A 17,938-nucleotide genomic window follows, 5' to 3' on the forward strand; every position below is an offset into this window, starting at 1 on the left:
AAAAGAAGGCGAAGAAAAAGGTAGAGAAGAAGGTAGAGAAGAAGGTAGAAAAACAGAGAAAATTGCAGTGGCAAAAAACCTTCTAAAAGCTGGCGTTTCAATTGATGTTATATCAGAGTCTACAGGCTTATCTGTAGATGAAATTCAAAAACTACGAAGTAACTAGTTTGCTTTCTTCTTTCTTATGTAAAAATGCGCTTCTTCCTTCTTCTGAGTTTTATCTGAAAATAACAGTCCTATACATATTAAGCTTGCCAACGTTATACTACCACCGTAAGATAGAAATGGTAATGGGTCTCCTATTATAGGCAAGATTCCTATATTCATTCCTATGTTTATAAAAAAGTTAGCACTGAAAAAAGCGAAAACTCCTATAGATACAAATTTGGAAAAATAATCTTTTGATCTGATAGCAACTATAAATATAGTACCTAATAATAAGGTATAAAGTAGGATAAAAGTCATACTGCCACAAAATCCCCATTCTTCACTCAGCACAGCAAAAGCAAAATCTGTACGCCTTTCTGGTAAAAAGTGTAGTTGAGTTTGACTTCCGCTTATAAAACCTTTGCCTAATAAACCTCCAGAACCGATCGCTATTTGAGATTGATGAGCATTATAGCCTATGCCTAAAGGATCCGCTGATGGGTTGAGAAATGATAAAATTCTTTGTTTGTGATAATTACGCAAGAATGGCCAAAGAGCAGGTGCTGCACAAACACTTAATATTCCACAAATTGCTAAATGAAGCCTCTTTATTGTTGCAGTAAATATAATTGATGCACCTATGAATAACATGATTATAGCAGTGCCCAAATTAGGTTGCTTCAGTACCAGAACTATAGGTAAAAGTGTAATTATTAATGCTGTAAGCAATTTCCTAAACTCTCTCATTTTATATACACTTTGATTGTGGAAGTAGCGAGCAAGAGCTAATATTAATCCAACTTTAGTAAACTCTGAAGGCTGGAAGGTAAAGAAACCTACTTTTATCCACCTTGTTGCACCCATTATTTGTAGACCGAAGTAATTTACTGCTATTAGTAGTGCTATTGTTGCTGTGTAAATGAGATAAGCATAGGACTCTATTTCTATGAATTGTACAGCTATTATTACTAACGGCAGAGAAATGCAGAATACTGCTAACTGTTGTATTAAAAAGTGTGACCACTTTCCTCCAACAGATGAATATTGGACAGTTATACCAATAGCAAACAGGGCAATTACATTAATAATTAATAACCAACAAATGTTTTTCAATTTTTATCTGTAATAAAATTTTCTACCTTGTAGTATAATAAAAAAATCAGGAAAAAGGGATCATTGAAATAGCAAGAAATTTCTAATTCAAAAATTTTAGTCTATTAGTAAATAAAAGGTGATATAATAATATGTTGACTTGATATAAGTAATATTTAAAAGTTAATATACTATTGTTTATTTAATGGAGGTGATTATGAGTTTAGGGCCATGGCAATTATTTTTAGTCTTAATAATAATCCTAGTCCTTTTTGGCGCAGGCAGGTTGCCACAAGTTATGTCTGATTTGGGCAAAGGTATAAAAAATCTTAAGCAGGAGCTTAAGGATTCAGAGAAGTTATCATCAAATGAACCAGATCGTTAGCTTCTCTTCTGTTCTATGACACGTACTTCTAGGAGTACGTGTTGTACAATCATTTTTAGCTATTAACACAATTATATATGTATAGAGTATTAATTTTATTATTCGTAGTATTTTCATTTAAGGTATTTGCAGCCAATATCAAAATTGTTGCTGATGTAAATAATACACCAATTTCAAGTTTAGATATTCAAAAACGCATTAAATTAACAACTGCGTTATTTGGAGCTCCTTCAAAAGACTTAGAATCTCAGGTCCTAAAACAGCTAGTAGATGAAGTAATTATTGTCAATGAATCGGAGAGGTTAAATATAAAACTAGATAATAAAGAGTTAAGCAAAGCTGTTACGTCATTTTTTACTCAGGGTCTTGGAGTAAAAGAAAATGACATTGATCAATATGTTAAAAAGCATGGCATAGGTCTCACTTCCTTAACCCAACAAATAAAATGCGAACTGCTGTGGAATAAAATTATAGGAATTAGAGTTGTACCGTTTATTAATGGAATCAGTGATAGAGAAGTAGATGATAAAAAAGCGCAAATAGAAAAATCTGATTATCTTATTACATTTATAGAAGAGGGTAATCATACTCCAAAAAAGACAACTGTTAGCTTAAATCAGCTTCAAGGTGATTTAAAAAGGGTTTTAGAAAAATTAAATATAGGGGAGGTTGCTAATTTTGGTAAAGGCACTATAAAAGTGCTTGATAAGGTGCAAGTTAGCTACGAATTATTAAATAGTACTTTAAGTTTAAAACATGCTACAGTTAAAGATTTAGAAAAAAAACAACGCTTGGATTTTAGTACATTATCAAATGTCAAAGAACTTACTGTTAAAATGAGAGATCTTAGCCCTGGGCTACAAATTCTACTTAGTAAAACCAATATAAATGAAATAGTGGAGTTTAGAGAAAGTGATGTTGTGAACTTAATTATGTTATGTGATGTCAAAAGCAATCCTGTTGATACAGAGGCAATCAAACAACAGATATACGAGCAGAAAATTATTGCACAAAGTAATTTACTGTTTGATGAAATGCGTAAAAATGCAGTTATCAATTATTTGAAAGCAAATTAATCCCTGACGATTTACTTATAATAAAAATTTCTACCATTGAAATTACAATCTACCACTGCTCACTTGATGCTTAGAAAAAAAGTAGCCTACTACAAGAGAAGAATTAGCCTATAGCTAATAACAATTATAAGTTTGTCATTACCTCAAGCACTTTTCTACCGATTACTGCAGGAGTTTCTGCAATTACGATGCCGCTGCTTTGCATGACCTCAAGCTTTGCGCCAGCGCTTCCACCACTGGAAGAAATAATTGCTCCAGCGTGACCCATGCGTCTTCCAGGAGGTGCTGTCTGCCCTGCTACAAATCCAACAATTGGTTTCTTAACTTTTTCTGTCTTTATAAAATGCGCCACATCCTCTTCTTCACTTCCACCTATTTCTCCAATAATTACTATACCATGAGTGTCGTCATCTTTGAGGAATAGTTCCATGCAGTCAACAAAGGTCATGCCATGAACAGGATCTCCTCCTATTCCTATACACGTAGACTGACCAAGACCAACAGCGGTTGTCTGAGCAACTGCTTCATAAGTCAAAGTTCCAGAACGAGACATGATCCCTATATGCCCGCGTTTATGAATATGTCCAGGCATAATTCCTATTTTACATTCTTCGGGCGTAATAATTCCTGGACAGTTTGGACCAATTAATCGACTTTTTGAGCCAGTAAGTGCACGCTTAACTTTCACCATGTCCAATATAGGAATGCCTTCTGTGATGCAAACTATTAGTTCTATTTTTGCATCTATCGCTTCAAGTATTGCATCTGCAGCAAATTTAGCTGGAACATATATCACAGTTGCATTTGCTGCCGTTTTTTCTTTAGCTTCCGCTACAGTATTAAAAACCGGCAAATTGAGGTGAGTGCTTCCACCTTTTCCAGGGGTTACTCCTCCAACCATTTTAGTGCCATATGCAATTGCTTGCTCTGAGTGAAATGTACCTTGTGCACCAGTAAAACCCTGGCATATTAGTCTCGTATCTTTATTTACTAAAACTGACATATTTATTTCACCTCTCTTACTATCTTCTGTGCTGCTTCACCTAGCTCATCTGCAGCAATGATATTCAATCCTGATTTTTCTAAAATTTCCTTTCCTTCTTCAAAATTAGTGCCAGACAATCTAACTACTAAAGGAACATTGACGCTCATTTCCTTTGCGGCTTCAACAATGCCGTTTGCAATTATATCACAACGCATTATTCCACCAAATATGTTCACTAATATACCTTTTACTTTATTATCAGATAATATAATTTTAAATGCCTCAGTGACAGTTTCTTTACTTGCTCCACCACCAACATCTAAAAAATTAGCCGGCTCTGCTCCATAATATTTGATTATATCCATCGTAGCCATAGCAAGACCTGCTCCGTTTACCATACAGCCGATGTTGCCGTCCATTTTAATATAACTTAATCCGTATTTTGAAGCTTCTATTTCCTCTTTTACCTCTTCATTATAGTCACGTAATTCCGTGATTTCTGGGTGACGATACAAAGCATTATCATCAAAGTTCATTTTTGCATCTAGCGCAATAAAATCTCCAGATTCCGTCTCAACTAGCGGATTAATTTCAATTTGACTCGCATCAGTTGCAATGAATGCTTCATAAATGTTTTTTGCAACGCTTGCTATCTTCTCTATTTGCTCTGCACTTAAATTAAAATTTTTTAGGCTCGCAGAGAAATCGGCATCCGCATCTACTTTTACAATTTTGTCAGGGGAGTTTTTTGCTACTTCTTCAATATCCATCCCACCTTCTGAGGAAAATATGAATGTTGGTTTACTTAGCTTTGGGTCAACCACTAAGCTAAGATAATACTCCTTTTTTATATTTGAGCCCTCTTCGATGTATATTCTTCTCACTTGTTGTCCTTGTGGACCGGTTTGATGTGTTACTAAAGTAGAGCCAAGCATACCCTGTGCAAATTGTTTAGCTTCTTCAACAGATCTTGCAAGCTTAACTCCACCGGCCTTTCCTCTACCACCTGCATGAATTTGAGCTTTAACTACAAGTACGCCAGGTTTTAATTGACTCACTTGCGACTCTATTTCTTCCGCAGATACAGTAGAAAAGCCCATCGGTACTGGAACATTAAATTTACGCAGAACTTCCTTTGCTTGATATTCGTGAATATTCATAAAAACCTACAAACCATAACGCTGTCTTCTACATTCTTGCTGATATCTCTTTTTCCTTGCTTCAGCTTTCTTTTTAGTCCTTTTCTCGGATTTTTTTTCATGATACTGCTTTTTCATTTTGATTGCTCTTCCTTCCTTTTGAAGTGTTTTCTTTAATACCGGAAGTGCTCGGTCTACATCACCATAATGAACTGATACTTCTATCAAATTTCAACCTCCATAATTTAGTTAATTAAAAAACTTACTACTAAGTTAGATCTTATAAATTAGTAATTGTCAATAAATTTATAGCTACAATATTAACTATAATTCCTTAAAAAGATATGAAACACCAACTAATTTAAGAAAATCGGGGCGGAGAGATTTGAACTCCCGACCCCTTGGACCCAAACCAAGTGCGCTACCCAGGCTGCGCTACGCCCCGACCTTTATTATCACAATATCAAGAATTCACAAAAATGCAAGATTCATTTCAGAATTTTTGACTTAATACTACTATAAGTTTATATTCCATTTAATAACAAAATGCTTAGGCAAACTTCAAATGCGATAAATCTGAAAAGATGTTTACTGACGCAAACTTTTGTTAGTTATAACCACTGTGTTAGCAATCTTATCATGCCAAGTTTGACAGCGCTTACTAAAATGTGCCCACATAAAACCTAAAAATAGTGGAGCTATTGACAATATACAAGCAAAGAATCTCTTAATTGCCTGCTTTACGGTCATCTTTTCAAGAGTATCTGCATCAACTACCCTAAGCCCAAAGAGCCACTTTCCAGGTGTGGCAGCAAATCTTGACCACATATATACTACATAGCTGATAAGAGCAACAAGTTGAAGTATCTGATTCACAATAAGTAGTACCAAAAACTTCTGTTGCGCTTTTTCCTCTTCTGGAGATAAAGGTACCTGAATTGAGTACTTTGCAGCAACTTGATTGAGTATTTTACTATTTTCAGAATTGAAAAAGAAGTAACGTGCAATTTGATCAAAAAATAGTAAAAATATGACAACAATTATCATATCTATTAATATAGACATATAGCGTCTCATTCCTGTAACATAGCATATTCCTTTTTCATCTTTTTTTATTTTCTGAATACAACTTGAAGCAGAAAGGATAGAAAATAAGCGGTTAAAGAATCGATTTAACATAGACATACTTATTTAAATAGTTAAAAGTGCCCCTGGCCGGACTTGAACCAGCATGCTTTTGCAAGCAACAGATTTTGAGTCTGCCGTGTCTACCATTCCACCACAGGGGCTAAGATTTTAATGTATAAGTAACGCAAAATTAGTCAAGCTTTTTAAGACTTCCGGCTTATTATGAAACACAATATTATTATAAACGAAATAGATACGAGGTTAGTATGAATCTAAACATTTTTCGCAAAAAAGAAAAGACAAAATACTCTGCTCTACAGTTAATAACAGAGCCAAATTGGAGCAGACGTGACTATGCAAGTTTTGCCGATGAGGGATACATTAAAAATGTTATTGCTTTTCGTGCTATCAATATAATAGCAAGTGCTGCGTCTTCGGTTCCTTTTATTCTTCATCAGGAGGGGAAATCACAACTAAAAACTCATCCATTACTGAAGTTGCTTTATTCTCCAAATCCGATCACATCTAAATCTGAATTTATTGAAGGTATTGTAACTTATAGGCTTATTAGCGGCAATTCCTATGTATTAATGATTGAATCCAGTAATAACAAAAAACCGCCAACAGAGCTTTATCTTCTACGTCCAGATAGAGTTCAGATTGTTCCAGGAAAAGATAATGTTCCTTATATTTATCGCTACATTGTGAATAACAATAATTATGACTTTAAAGTAAATAAGTTAACAGGACGCTCAGCAGTGCTGCACTTAAAGGCTTTTAACCCTCTTAATGATTGGTATGGACTTTCACCAATAGAAGCAGCAGCGTATAGTATAGACCAGCACAATCAAGCCGGAGCGTGGAATCAAGCAATGCTGCAAAACGGAGCGCGTCCAAGCGGAGCAATAGTTGTTAAATCAGCAAAAGACGGAAGTGGTGGAAACTTGAGTCACGATCAGTATCAACGTTTGAAAATGCAGATAGATCAATATTACTCTGGTCCAGTAAATGCTGGGAGACCGATACTGCTCGAAGGCGGTTTAGAATGGAAGGAAATGAGCTTATCGCCAAGAGACATGGATTTTATTGATTCTAAACATAGCTCAGCACGTGATATTGCTTTAGCTTTCGGAGTACCTCCTCAATTGCTTGGTATACCAGGCGATAATACCTATAGTAACTTGGTTGAAGCACGCTTGTCTCTATGGGAGCAGACAGTTTTGCCTATATTGGAAAATATTATTTGTCACCTTAACTCCTGGCTTGTACCAAAGTTTGGTCAAGATTTACGTTTATCATATGATAAAGATGCAATAGAAATTTTGATGGAAAAGAGACAAAAACTCTGGAAATATGTAGAAAATGCAAGCTTTATGACGTTGAACGAAAAAAGAGAAGCATTTGGCCTGCCACCATTACCAAATGGTGAACTAGATCGAACTTTATAAAATTAACGCTAACGTTCAAAAACTTGACTTATCATCATTATATTGCTATACTTTTATGTAAACACTGAAAGACAGTTGTATTATATGTAAGACTTATACTAGAGGGGCAAATCTATGATAGGTGATCAAAAAAGTGGGAGTTTTAGTTCTACAGATTCAGGCTATGACAGTGATACAAATTTAGAAACTTCTAAGTCGAAAAATCACAACTATCTTGTTGCTTTCCTACGCGGCAATAAGCTACCTGATGGACGGGATAATGAAAGTGCGCTTAGCGGTAGGACTATGGCTCTTGATTTACCTAGAATGGGAGACGATCTTTTTGTGAATGGTAAAAAGTTAAACACAATCTATACATCAGAAGAATTAGAGATAAATACTGAAAATAGTAATTTACGTGAAATACTAGTAGAAAAATGGAAAAAAATATTCGAAAAATCCGGGTCACAAGTTCCAACAAGTGCTATTTTAGAAGAGCTGACCACCAGTTGTAATCAAGCAGGTTGGGTATCTTGCTTCCATTTGTTACTTTTCGGAATGTTCCATTCGCATGAACTAATATTCGGAATGTTCCATTCGCATGAACTAATATTATGTAAAAACGAAAGAGAAACAAAAATTACACTTAAAGATCCTAAAATTTTAGAGGTAACCCATATTTTTGATATACCGGTGTCAAAAGAAGGGAAAAGCCTAGTATGTCAACTTCATTGTGAGGTGACATTTACTATTAGTTCTGACGATCAAAATATGAATGTAAAATACGAAAATATTAAAACTTCAATTGAGATACCCGAAGAATTAAAGAAGTACAAAACCAGGGATGGAGGAAGATTAGCTGATGATCTTAAGGAATACTTTGATTATCCATTGCATGTAGCTGCAAGATATGGCGATGTGAATGTAATAAAAAGCTTACTTGAGAGTGAGGTCAATGTTAATGAAACTATCATAACAGAGGAGGGTAGAGATACTAAAGTTACTCCACTATACGAAGCAGCTAACAGTAATTACATAGAAGTTGCTGAGCTTTTAATAGGCAGAGATGCAGATGTTAACCGTTGCACTGCATATGGAAGTCCTTTAACGATTGCTATTTCAAAAGGAAATGGAGAAATGAGTAAGCTATTTTTAAGTAGCGGAGCAGATCCTTGGGTGGAAAATGACTTTCATGTAAATGCATTACATCTTGCAGCATATCATGGTCACTATAAAATAGCTTGTGACTTACTGAGTAAAATAGACAATGGTAGCAAAAAAAAGTATATTGAATCACAAAGTGACGATGGTGATACCCCTCTACGTTTTATAGCTGGCCTGGGGAAAATCAATGAAGGTCATAAAAAGCTTATAGAGTTGCTCATAAAAAGTGGAGCAGACCCATACTCAAGGGCAAATGGTGAATCAAAAAATCCTTCCTTTAATAGAAAGAGTGCAATAGAAATGGCAAAAGGAAAGGGAAACCAAGAATTTATAAGATGCATAAAGTCACTACAAATGATAGAAGCTGTAAAATGTAATGATTTAGAAAAAGTTAATAAGTTGATAAAAGGAGGAGCGGACCCACAGTTCCGAAATATAAATGGTGAAACAGCCTTGCATTATGCTGCTTATTATATTAATCCTAATATGATTTCTACTTTAATAGAAGCTGTACCAAAAAGGAAAAGAAAATCTTATGTTAACACACAGGATCAAAAAGGAGATACTCCATTACACTGTCTTGCTTGCTATATACCAACAGAAGGAGAATTTGAAAAGTATGCTAATGCTATTAGAATGCTACTTCAAAATGGAGCAGATCTATACGACTTATGCAATCATGAAAACGAATTTGCTCTCAATACTGCATTAAATCATAATAATTTAAAGTTTGCAGATTGTATAGGTTCATTTGAGCAAGAGCAAAAATACGAACGAAATAAGCTGATTAAAACTACTTGTTTATCAGTAGCTGGAACAATATTGTTGGGAGTTGCACTATCTGCACCATTATTTGTACCATTGCTAACAGCCAATACGATAATACTACCGACTTTTGTAGCTTGTTGTGCATTAGTTGGTATAGCGTGCATTTGCTGTGCTATCAGCACGAAATATTTTAACAAAAGTCCTGACACTTTACTGCAGAATCAGTTGCTTGATGCTAAATATAACAATAATCAGGCTCCAAGTTGATTTCTTAATTTATATATATACTATATAATAATAATTATTTACTATTAACATGAAGAGGCATACTTTAAATCGACAGGAATATAAAGATTTTGCTGCATTGTTTGCCCAATTTGGAATTGAGAAAGGCGATGTTGTTGATAAAGGTATTGAAGAAATCAACAAGATCTTTAATCAAAGACGCCGTAAATTGTTACTCGAGTGTCACCCAGACAAAACTGCTAATAAGAAAAGTAACGCAAAGATGTACGAAATTAATCCTGCTAAAAGCCATTTTGAAGCATTTATACTACGTCCATTGCAAGATGGTTTGAATGGCGTGAATAATTTGAGAAAAGAATTGCGGAAGACACTATGGAGTTTAAATTTTGAAGAATTACAGGAATATTTCTCTGAAAGTAGCAGAGTAAAGTTTTTACAAAAGGAGCAGTCAATAAGCACTGCCATAAGGTATTCTACGTACTCCAGTTCAGTTGGAGGGTGTTTAAGGTTAATATTTACCATTGCGTTTTTTGTTCAAAATGGTCTCTTAAGTAATATACCTATAGCACTAGGCTTTTTTCTTCCATTTATTTCAGAGATTATACTTGATAAAATTGCTACTGTTATTGAGAAAAATAACAAGCCACCTACTCAACAGTGCAAGGATTTTTCAGAAAAGGATAAAACTAAATTAAAGTGGGTGAAAAATATTCTTATAGTGCAAGATGTAATTGCCTACTCTTTAATGAGTTGTGGTATAGGACTTGATATAGCAGTTAATGGTTTTAGGGTGGTGAATTCTATGCTATTATGCAGTTCATTGCTTATGTTACCGCATCTGTTTTTATTTGTTGCTTCACCTGTCACTGAGTATTATCTAAAGAAAACAGCTATAGATTTAATTCAAGACCAATTTAAAGATGAAAGTAAGATTAAAGAAGGTGAAATCAATTATAGCACTCCATTAATAGGTCATAGAGCTATAGGGTGGGTAATCTAATCCATTTATTTTTGCGTACAGCAAGCTTTACAACTGTAGCCTAGAAAAGAGGGCTACAGTGGATTAAAGTGAAAAATTACTTCTTGTTATTTGTGCTATACTGAGTTAGCATTTGAGTATTAACCTAAAAAATTTATAATGAGTAACACTGTAGTTGTTGGTTTGCAATGGGGAGATGAAGGTAAGGGTAAAATAGTAGATTACCTTTCTGAAGATGCAGATGTGGTTGTTAGGTTCCAAGGTGGGAATAATGCTGGGCACACAATTGTGGTTGGTGATGAAGTATATAAGTTAAATCTCTTGCCTTCTGCTGTTCTGAGACCCAGCAAAATTTCCATTATAGGGAATGGGGTTGCTCTTGATCCATATGCTTTAGTTTCAGAAATTGAATCGTTACAGAGCAGAGGAATAAGCATAAATCCTGGCAATTTAATAATATCTGAAAATTGTCCTCTGATATTGAGTATACATAAATATAAGGAAAAGGCGTTTGAAGATCTAAATGGAAATCACAAAATTGGAACAACAAACAAGGGTATAGGTCCATGTTATGAAGACAAAGTAGGCAGAAGGGCAATACGTTTCTGTGACCTTGAAGATCAGAACGAGTTGAGCAAAAGAGTGGAAGTTCTTTTAAATTATCATAACATAATTAGGAAAGGGCTGGGTTATCCATTGATAACAAAAGAAGATATAATGAGAGAAATTNATTCAAGAAATCGCAGAAAAAGTTCTCCCTTATAAAAAACCGGTGTGGAAGGTACTAAATGATTTAGTGAGACAGGGTAAAAAAATAATATTTGAAGGTGCGCAAGGTACGTTTTTAGATATTGATTATGGAACATATCCATTTGTTACTTCGAGTAATACCATAGCAGCACAAGCGATAATAGGTTCGGGGTTGTCTTCTAGTATTGATGTTATCGGTGTAGCAAAAGCATACACAACAAGAGTTGGAAATGGATCGTTTCCTACTGAACAAAATAATGAAATAGGAGATAGTTTATTTACTGTTGGTAAAGAGTTGGGCACAGTTAGCAATAGAAGAAGAAGGTGTGGATGGTTTGATGCAGTTTTAGTACACCAAGCAGTAATGCTTTCTGGAGTTTCAAGTGTTATACTAACTAAATTAGATGTTCTTGACTCTTTTGATACAATCAAAATATGTACTGGGTATTATCATGACGGTAAAGAGTATGATTATTTACCAGCATCATGTGCAATACAAGAAAAGCTAGAGCCGATATATGAAGTGTTGCCTGGCTGGAAGGAGAACACTAAGGGCAAGCAAAATGCTGATGAATTACCTATTAATTTAATGAAGTATATAAATAGAATAGAAGAGTTTATAGGTGTACCCGTTCATTCAATTTCTACAGGTCCTAAAAGGGAAGACATTATTATACTTAAATGAAAAAGGTATCTAATAAACAACTTTTGGTATTTTAAACTCCACGTTTTCATTTATATCATTCTGCATAATTGAAACCTTGACGTCTGTAGTTGCTTTTAAGTTATTTATCAATTCATTAACTAATATATCAGGAGCAGAGGCTCCCGCAGTAATTCCTAATTTTTTTACGTCTTTTAACCAATTTCTATCTACACAACTGTGGTTATCAATTAAGTAAGCTCTTTTGCCTTGAGCGATACATAAATCTAACAAACGGTTTGAATTTGAGCTATTTTTACTGCCCATAATTAATACCATATCTACGATCTCAGCTAATTTTTTAACAGCATTTTGCCTATTCTGTGTTGCATAACATATATCCTTTAAATCAGGGCCTGAGATATTAGGAAATCTTGATTTTAGAACAGCTATAATTTCACGTGTATCATCGACACTCAGTGTAGTTTGTGTAACATAAGATAAATTATTCGGGTCTTTGACTTTACAAGCATATGCATCATGAACATTTTGCACTAAAACCACAGGATTATCTACCCTACCAATAATTCCTTTTATTTCTGGGTGATTTTCGTGTCCAATTAATATTAGTTCTTTTCCACTATCCTCATACTTTTTAGCTTCTCTATGTACTTTACTAACTAGTGGGCATGTTGCATCTATCACGTGAATATTCTTCCTTTTTGCTTCCTCTTCTACATTTTTTGGTATTCCATGAGCACTAAATACTAGTATTCCTCCATTATCTTTAATTTCGTCAATGCTATTGACAAAAATTACTCCTTGTTTCTTGAAATCTTCCACTATATACTTATTGTGCACAATTTCGTGTAATACATATACCTGACGCTTATTTTCGTGTTTTTTTAAGGTGATAGCTAATATGTCTACAGCTCTTTTTACTCCTGCACAAAAACCACGTGGTTCAGCTAAAATAATTTCCATTTTTTTAATTGTACTCCATTATTAAATATGCGAAAAAATAAACTTCGCTCACTATATTTTATAGTACCATTATTTATATTTTATATAATAATCATTTTTCGAGTTTCTTCCTTAACATTTGAACATCAAGAGACTTCAGAAAGCCTGGAAAAGAGTAATATAGCTCATAAACAACCTGATATTCTTGATAGGAACGGAGTAGTAATAGCAACAAATGTGCCGACGACTTCTCTTTATGTCAATCCGATAAAGATAAAAGATCCAAAAAGCATAGCAGAACAACTGTGTTACATATTCTACGATCTAAAATACGAAAAGTTATATAAGTTACTTACCTCAAGAAGAAAGTTTGTGTGGATAAAAAGACATTTAACTCCAAAGGAACTACTAGCAATTAAAAATACTGGTGTACCGGGAATAAATTTCTATGATGATGTAAAACGCATATATCCTTATAGCAACTTGTTTGCACATGTGCTTGGCTATACTGATGTAGATGGTAACGGTATTGCGGGAATGGAGGCATATATCAGTAGAAAACAAGAACGAGAGCCTGTAAAGTTGTCCCTAGATTTAAGAGTACAAGGCGTAGTACATGACGAGTTAACTAAAGTTATTGATAAGTACAACGCACTCGGTGGAGTTGGAATTGTTTTGAATGTGAAAAACAGTGAAGTAATTTCAATGGTGAGCCTTCCTGATTTCAATCCTAATATGATGAGTAAAGCAACAGGTATGCAAAAATTTAACCGGTCAACTCTTGGGGTATATGAAATGGGATCCGTGTTAAAGTTTTTTACAATGGCAGCAGCAATTGATGCAAAAGCTGTGACAATAAATAGTATATATGATGTATCACAACCTATTATTATCGGAAAGTACAAAATTTATGACTTTCATAAATCTGAGGCTGCGAAAATTACTGTGCAGGATATATTCGTTAGATCATCTAACATTGGTGCAGCAAAAATTGCTCTTGATTTAGGTATTGAANAATTGCTCTTGATTTAGGTATTGAAAAACAAGTTGAGTACTTTAGAGCAATGAAGTTTTTCTCTCCTTTAAAAATTGAGGTGCCAGAAAAGTCTTCACCAATAGTACCAAATAAATGGCGTGAAAGCACATTAATCACAGCTTCTTATGGATATGGGATTGCTCTTACTCCTATGCACATATTGCAAGCTGCGGCTGCGCTGGTCAATGATGGAATTTTTCATGATGCAACTTTAATTCAAAATAAAAAAAGTATAGGAGAACAAATAATTACTAGTAAAACTTCAAGTGAAATAATAAAGCTTCTACGTAAAGCAGTGACACATGGAACAGGGAGAAGAGCAAATATAAAAGCATATTCAGTGGGAGGTAAAACTGGATCAGCAGAAAAAGTTGTAAACGGTCAGTATAATAAAAATAGAAACATAGTATCATTTATAGGGCTACCAACTACATTAGACCCTAAGTATATCATATTAATTACTATTGATGATCCACAAGGCCTGCAATCCCACACAGGTGGAATAATTGCAGCCCCAGCAGTCAGAAACATTATCAACAGAATAGTATCAATACTAAATATTGCTCCAGAAATGTGACTTTACGCTTTCTTTATAAGGATTTCAAACGTGTGAGTTTGATTACTGTCTTGTACACTTTTATTTATAACAAGAGAACCTTCTTCTGTGATTTTACAATTCTCAGGATTCACATCCAAAAATACTTTACCATCTATGTTAAAGCGAACTGTTGAATTACAGAAATCCAATATACTAGTTTCAACTTTTTGTGTAACTTTCCCATCTTGCGAGGTCAAATAAAATGTCCAAATATTATTTGGATCGATATTTCCTTCGTAGATACTACATTCATTCTCGGTGCAGTGAGAACCTATAACTTCATAACCCTCGCTAGGTATTTCACAAAAAAAATTCCAAAAGTCATCCATATAAAACTCCCTAATACTTAATTTGAATAGAATATATATTACGTTAAAAAACTATTAAATTTAATAATGATTTTAGTAAGAAGATACAGATTATTAATAATTTGTCAAGAAGTTACTTGCGTAAGACTTAGGTAGCTTTTTAGCATCTTTTGGCATTTCAATTATATATTTAGCATTGCGTTTTTTTGCATAAGATATTGCTTTTTCAAGGGAATCAAACTTTAATATGATCTGTTTTCTTGGATCTTTTGAACCAATCCAACCCATTTTGGGATCAGTATAATAACAATTAGAGCCTTCAACTTCAAGGTGCCATAACTTTGTATTACCTAAACCAGATTGTGTTGCAGTTTTTACTGGCTTGTAAATCTTAAATATGTCAGTGCCCATAATTTCAAAAAATGGTTGCGGAGGTAGGATTCGAACCTACGACCTTCAGGTTATGAGCCTGACGAGCTACCGGACTGCTCCACCCCGCGTCATTATTTATTTAGTTATTATATATATAATTATACTAAAACACAAGAGTAATATGCGTACAAATTTATTAACCTTTTTTGGTGCTTATGTACGTGATAATATACGTGATGAGAAACACAACTTAATATTGTGGTTCCCTGTACTCCAATGTGTAGGAATCCTAATCTATTTTTCGTTAAATTCCGAGCCAAGTCTTGCAGTTACTATGCTAATCGTTTTTTCGGGGCTCTATTTATTCTTCATTTCATATAAAAAATACACAATATTAAGCATTATGTTGGTTGCATTGCTGATGGGCTTTACAGCCAGCAAATTCAAAACAGTTTGGGTAGATACTAAAGTTCTTGATAAGGAGATATATTTAAAAAATATCACTGCAACGATAAAAGATGTCAACGACAAGGGCACGTACAAACAATTTTTGCTGTATGAAATAAAAGGTACAAAATTCCAGCTAGATAACANAAACTGCCCCTTCAGAATATGCATATGACTTTGCAAGAATAGCATATTATCAAAGAATTAGTGCTACAGGCTTTGCAACAAGCAAGGTAACTTTATACAAAAAAACTAAAATCAAAAAGTTGCAAGAATATATAGAGTCTTTTCGTCAATATATTTATGAAAATCTACAATATAATATTAAGAGACCCAATGCAGATATTGTTTCCGCATTACTGATTGGAAAAAAAGATGGTATTGATCAAAAAACAATGGATGCAATACGTAATTCAGGTATAGCTCATTTATTTGCGATATCTGGCTTGCATTTATCTTTTATTGCGGGTTTGTTTTTTATGACGTTTCGTAATCTATTTGCGGTGTCTGAAACCTTGACTCTTAAATATAACACTAAAAAAATATCAGCATTTCTTACCATTCTGCCCACTACATTTTATTTATTGATTACAGGTGCACAAATCTCCGCTCAACGTGCTTATATCATGGTAATTTTAGTGCTGATTTCCGTAATGATAGAGAGAAAATACAGAGGTTTAATTGCGATAGCATTTGCTGCTTCGGTGATATTAATTATAGAGCCCGAATCAATTTTAAAGCCTGGCTTTCAGATGTCATTTTCTGCTGTACTGGCACTAATTTCCAGCTATCAGATTAATGCTAATAAGTTATTTAAGATAAAAATTCTCAGGTATTTTATATCAATAATGATTAGTTCAATAATAGCCAGCCTAGCAACCGTGCCGTATACTATGTACAATTTTAATTACTTTTCAATCAGTGGCATTATTACGAATTTAGTTGCAATACCAGTTGTAACTTTAGTCATAATTCCTTTAGGGATAATTTATATTATATTTATACCATTAGGCATTGAGAAGCTAGTAGTACCGCTAATAGAATATCCTATAGACGGTGTTTTGCAGGTAGTAAATGCAATTGCTGATCTAAAATATTTAGTAATTCCCATTCACACTTTTCCTGCTTTATCAATTATTGTGATAACATTTGGACTATTATGGCTTTGCCTATGGGAGCAAAATTGGCGCTTCTTTGGAATCTTTTTTATTGCATCTGGTGTTTTTTTAGGGGTGATACACAAAACCCCTGATATTTTAGTAAATGCTGACAATATTGCTATTAAAGAAAATAATAATTTATTATATTCTCTCACCAGAAAAACTAGAAACTTTGTTGTCAAGACATGGGCAAAGCAAAATGGGCAGAATGAAATTACAAGTCATACAAAATATAACAATAGAAATAAAAGATTAGAGTGTGGCAGTTATGGTTGTATATATAGCAAGGAAAATAGTGGGTTAGTGCTTCTAGCCTATCAGAATAAAGATATTGTAAAAAACTGTGATAGTGTTGATCTGATAATTCAGTTGAATAAATTTGACTATTCAGTTTGTGATTCTAAAATTATTAATTATACTGACTTAAAAGCTTATGGTACACATTTAATTTGGTTGGGGTATGATAATATCAAAATTAAAAAGACACGCTCCAATAGACCTTGGCATAAAAAGCTTGTATAATAGTAATAATTTAATATATAATAAATTAAGATTTAACATCTAGGTAAAATATGCTATCATCAAATAATACTAATACAATTCAGTTTAACCATAATTTTTTGGGTCTTAAAGATTTAACTGAAAAGCCTAGTGGAATCTTACGCTCTATAAGAAAGTATTCTGTAAACGGCACATTACCTGCTGCGTCTATTAGCTTATTAACAAATTTTGCTTTGGCTTCTATTGCTGCATTTATGATTACCACTGATGTTGGTATCGTAAATATTTTATTTTTGCCAAATATAAAATTGCCTTTTTTTATTGTTTTTAGTGTTTTTGCAGGAATTTGTGCTGTCGCTTTTGCTCTACAGTATATGAATACACAAAAGGTGGATAAAGCAAGAATAGATGAAAAAATTAGAGGTGGACAGGATAAAATAAGTCAAATTGCTAGTGAAGCAGAGAAGATTGAGATTATTATTCCTGGCAGTAAGCATTCAATATTTGTTCCGATTTCTGGAACACAATTAGGATCATTAGAAGATATAAAGCAAGAGAACACAACTAAAGTTGTTTTGCTTACTGCACCATATGCATTAAGTACATTGGTTGTAATGGGAGCAT

The 17,938-nt window shown here is 33.9% G+C and overlaps 1 protein-coding gene and 3 non-coding genes across 4 annotated transcripts; 1 reads left to right on the top strand and 3 right to left on the bottom strand.

Annotated features, from left to right (window-relative positions):
* Positions 1–5,194: 5,194 nt before the first annotated feature.
* TRNAP-UGG (transfer RNA proline (anticodon UGG)) lies at positions 5,195–5,269 on the bottom strand. Its single transcript has one exon. It is a non-coding gene; the product is annotated as a tRNA-Pro (tRNA).
* Positions 5,270–6,030: 761 nt separating this feature from the next.
* On the bottom strand, positions 6,031–6,113 carry TRNAL-CAA (transfer RNA leucine (anticodon CAA)). The gene has a single exon. It is a non-coding gene; the product is annotated as a tRNA-Leu (tRNA).
* A 105-nt stretch (positions 6,114–6,218) lies between these two features.
* On the top strand, positions 6,219–7,400 carry LOC108364245 (uncharacterized protein RBE_0759-like). The gene has a single exon (XM_017617846.1). The coding sequence runs from the start codon at positions 6,219–6,221 to the stop codon at positions 7,398–7,400; it is 1,182 nt and encodes a 393-aa protein (XP_017473335.1).
* Positions 7,401–15,260: 7,860 nt separating this feature from the next.
* Positions 15,261–15,334, bottom strand: TRNAM-CAU (transfer RNA methionine (anticodon CAU)). Its single transcript has one exon. It is a non-coding gene; the product is annotated as a tRNA-Met (tRNA).
* Between the last annotated feature and the right edge of the window lie 2,604 nt (positions 15,335–17,938).

This window comes from Rhagoletis zephyria, unplaced genomic scaffold (assembly GCF_001687245.7).
Source record: "Rhagoletis zephyria isolate East Lansing unplaced genomic scaffold, Rhagoletis_zephyria_1.1 Rzeph_scaffold_01507, whole genome shotgun sequence".
Classification (NCBI taxonomy): Eukaryota; Metazoa; Arthropoda; class Insecta; order Diptera; family Tephritidae; genus Rhagoletis; species Rhagoletis zephyria.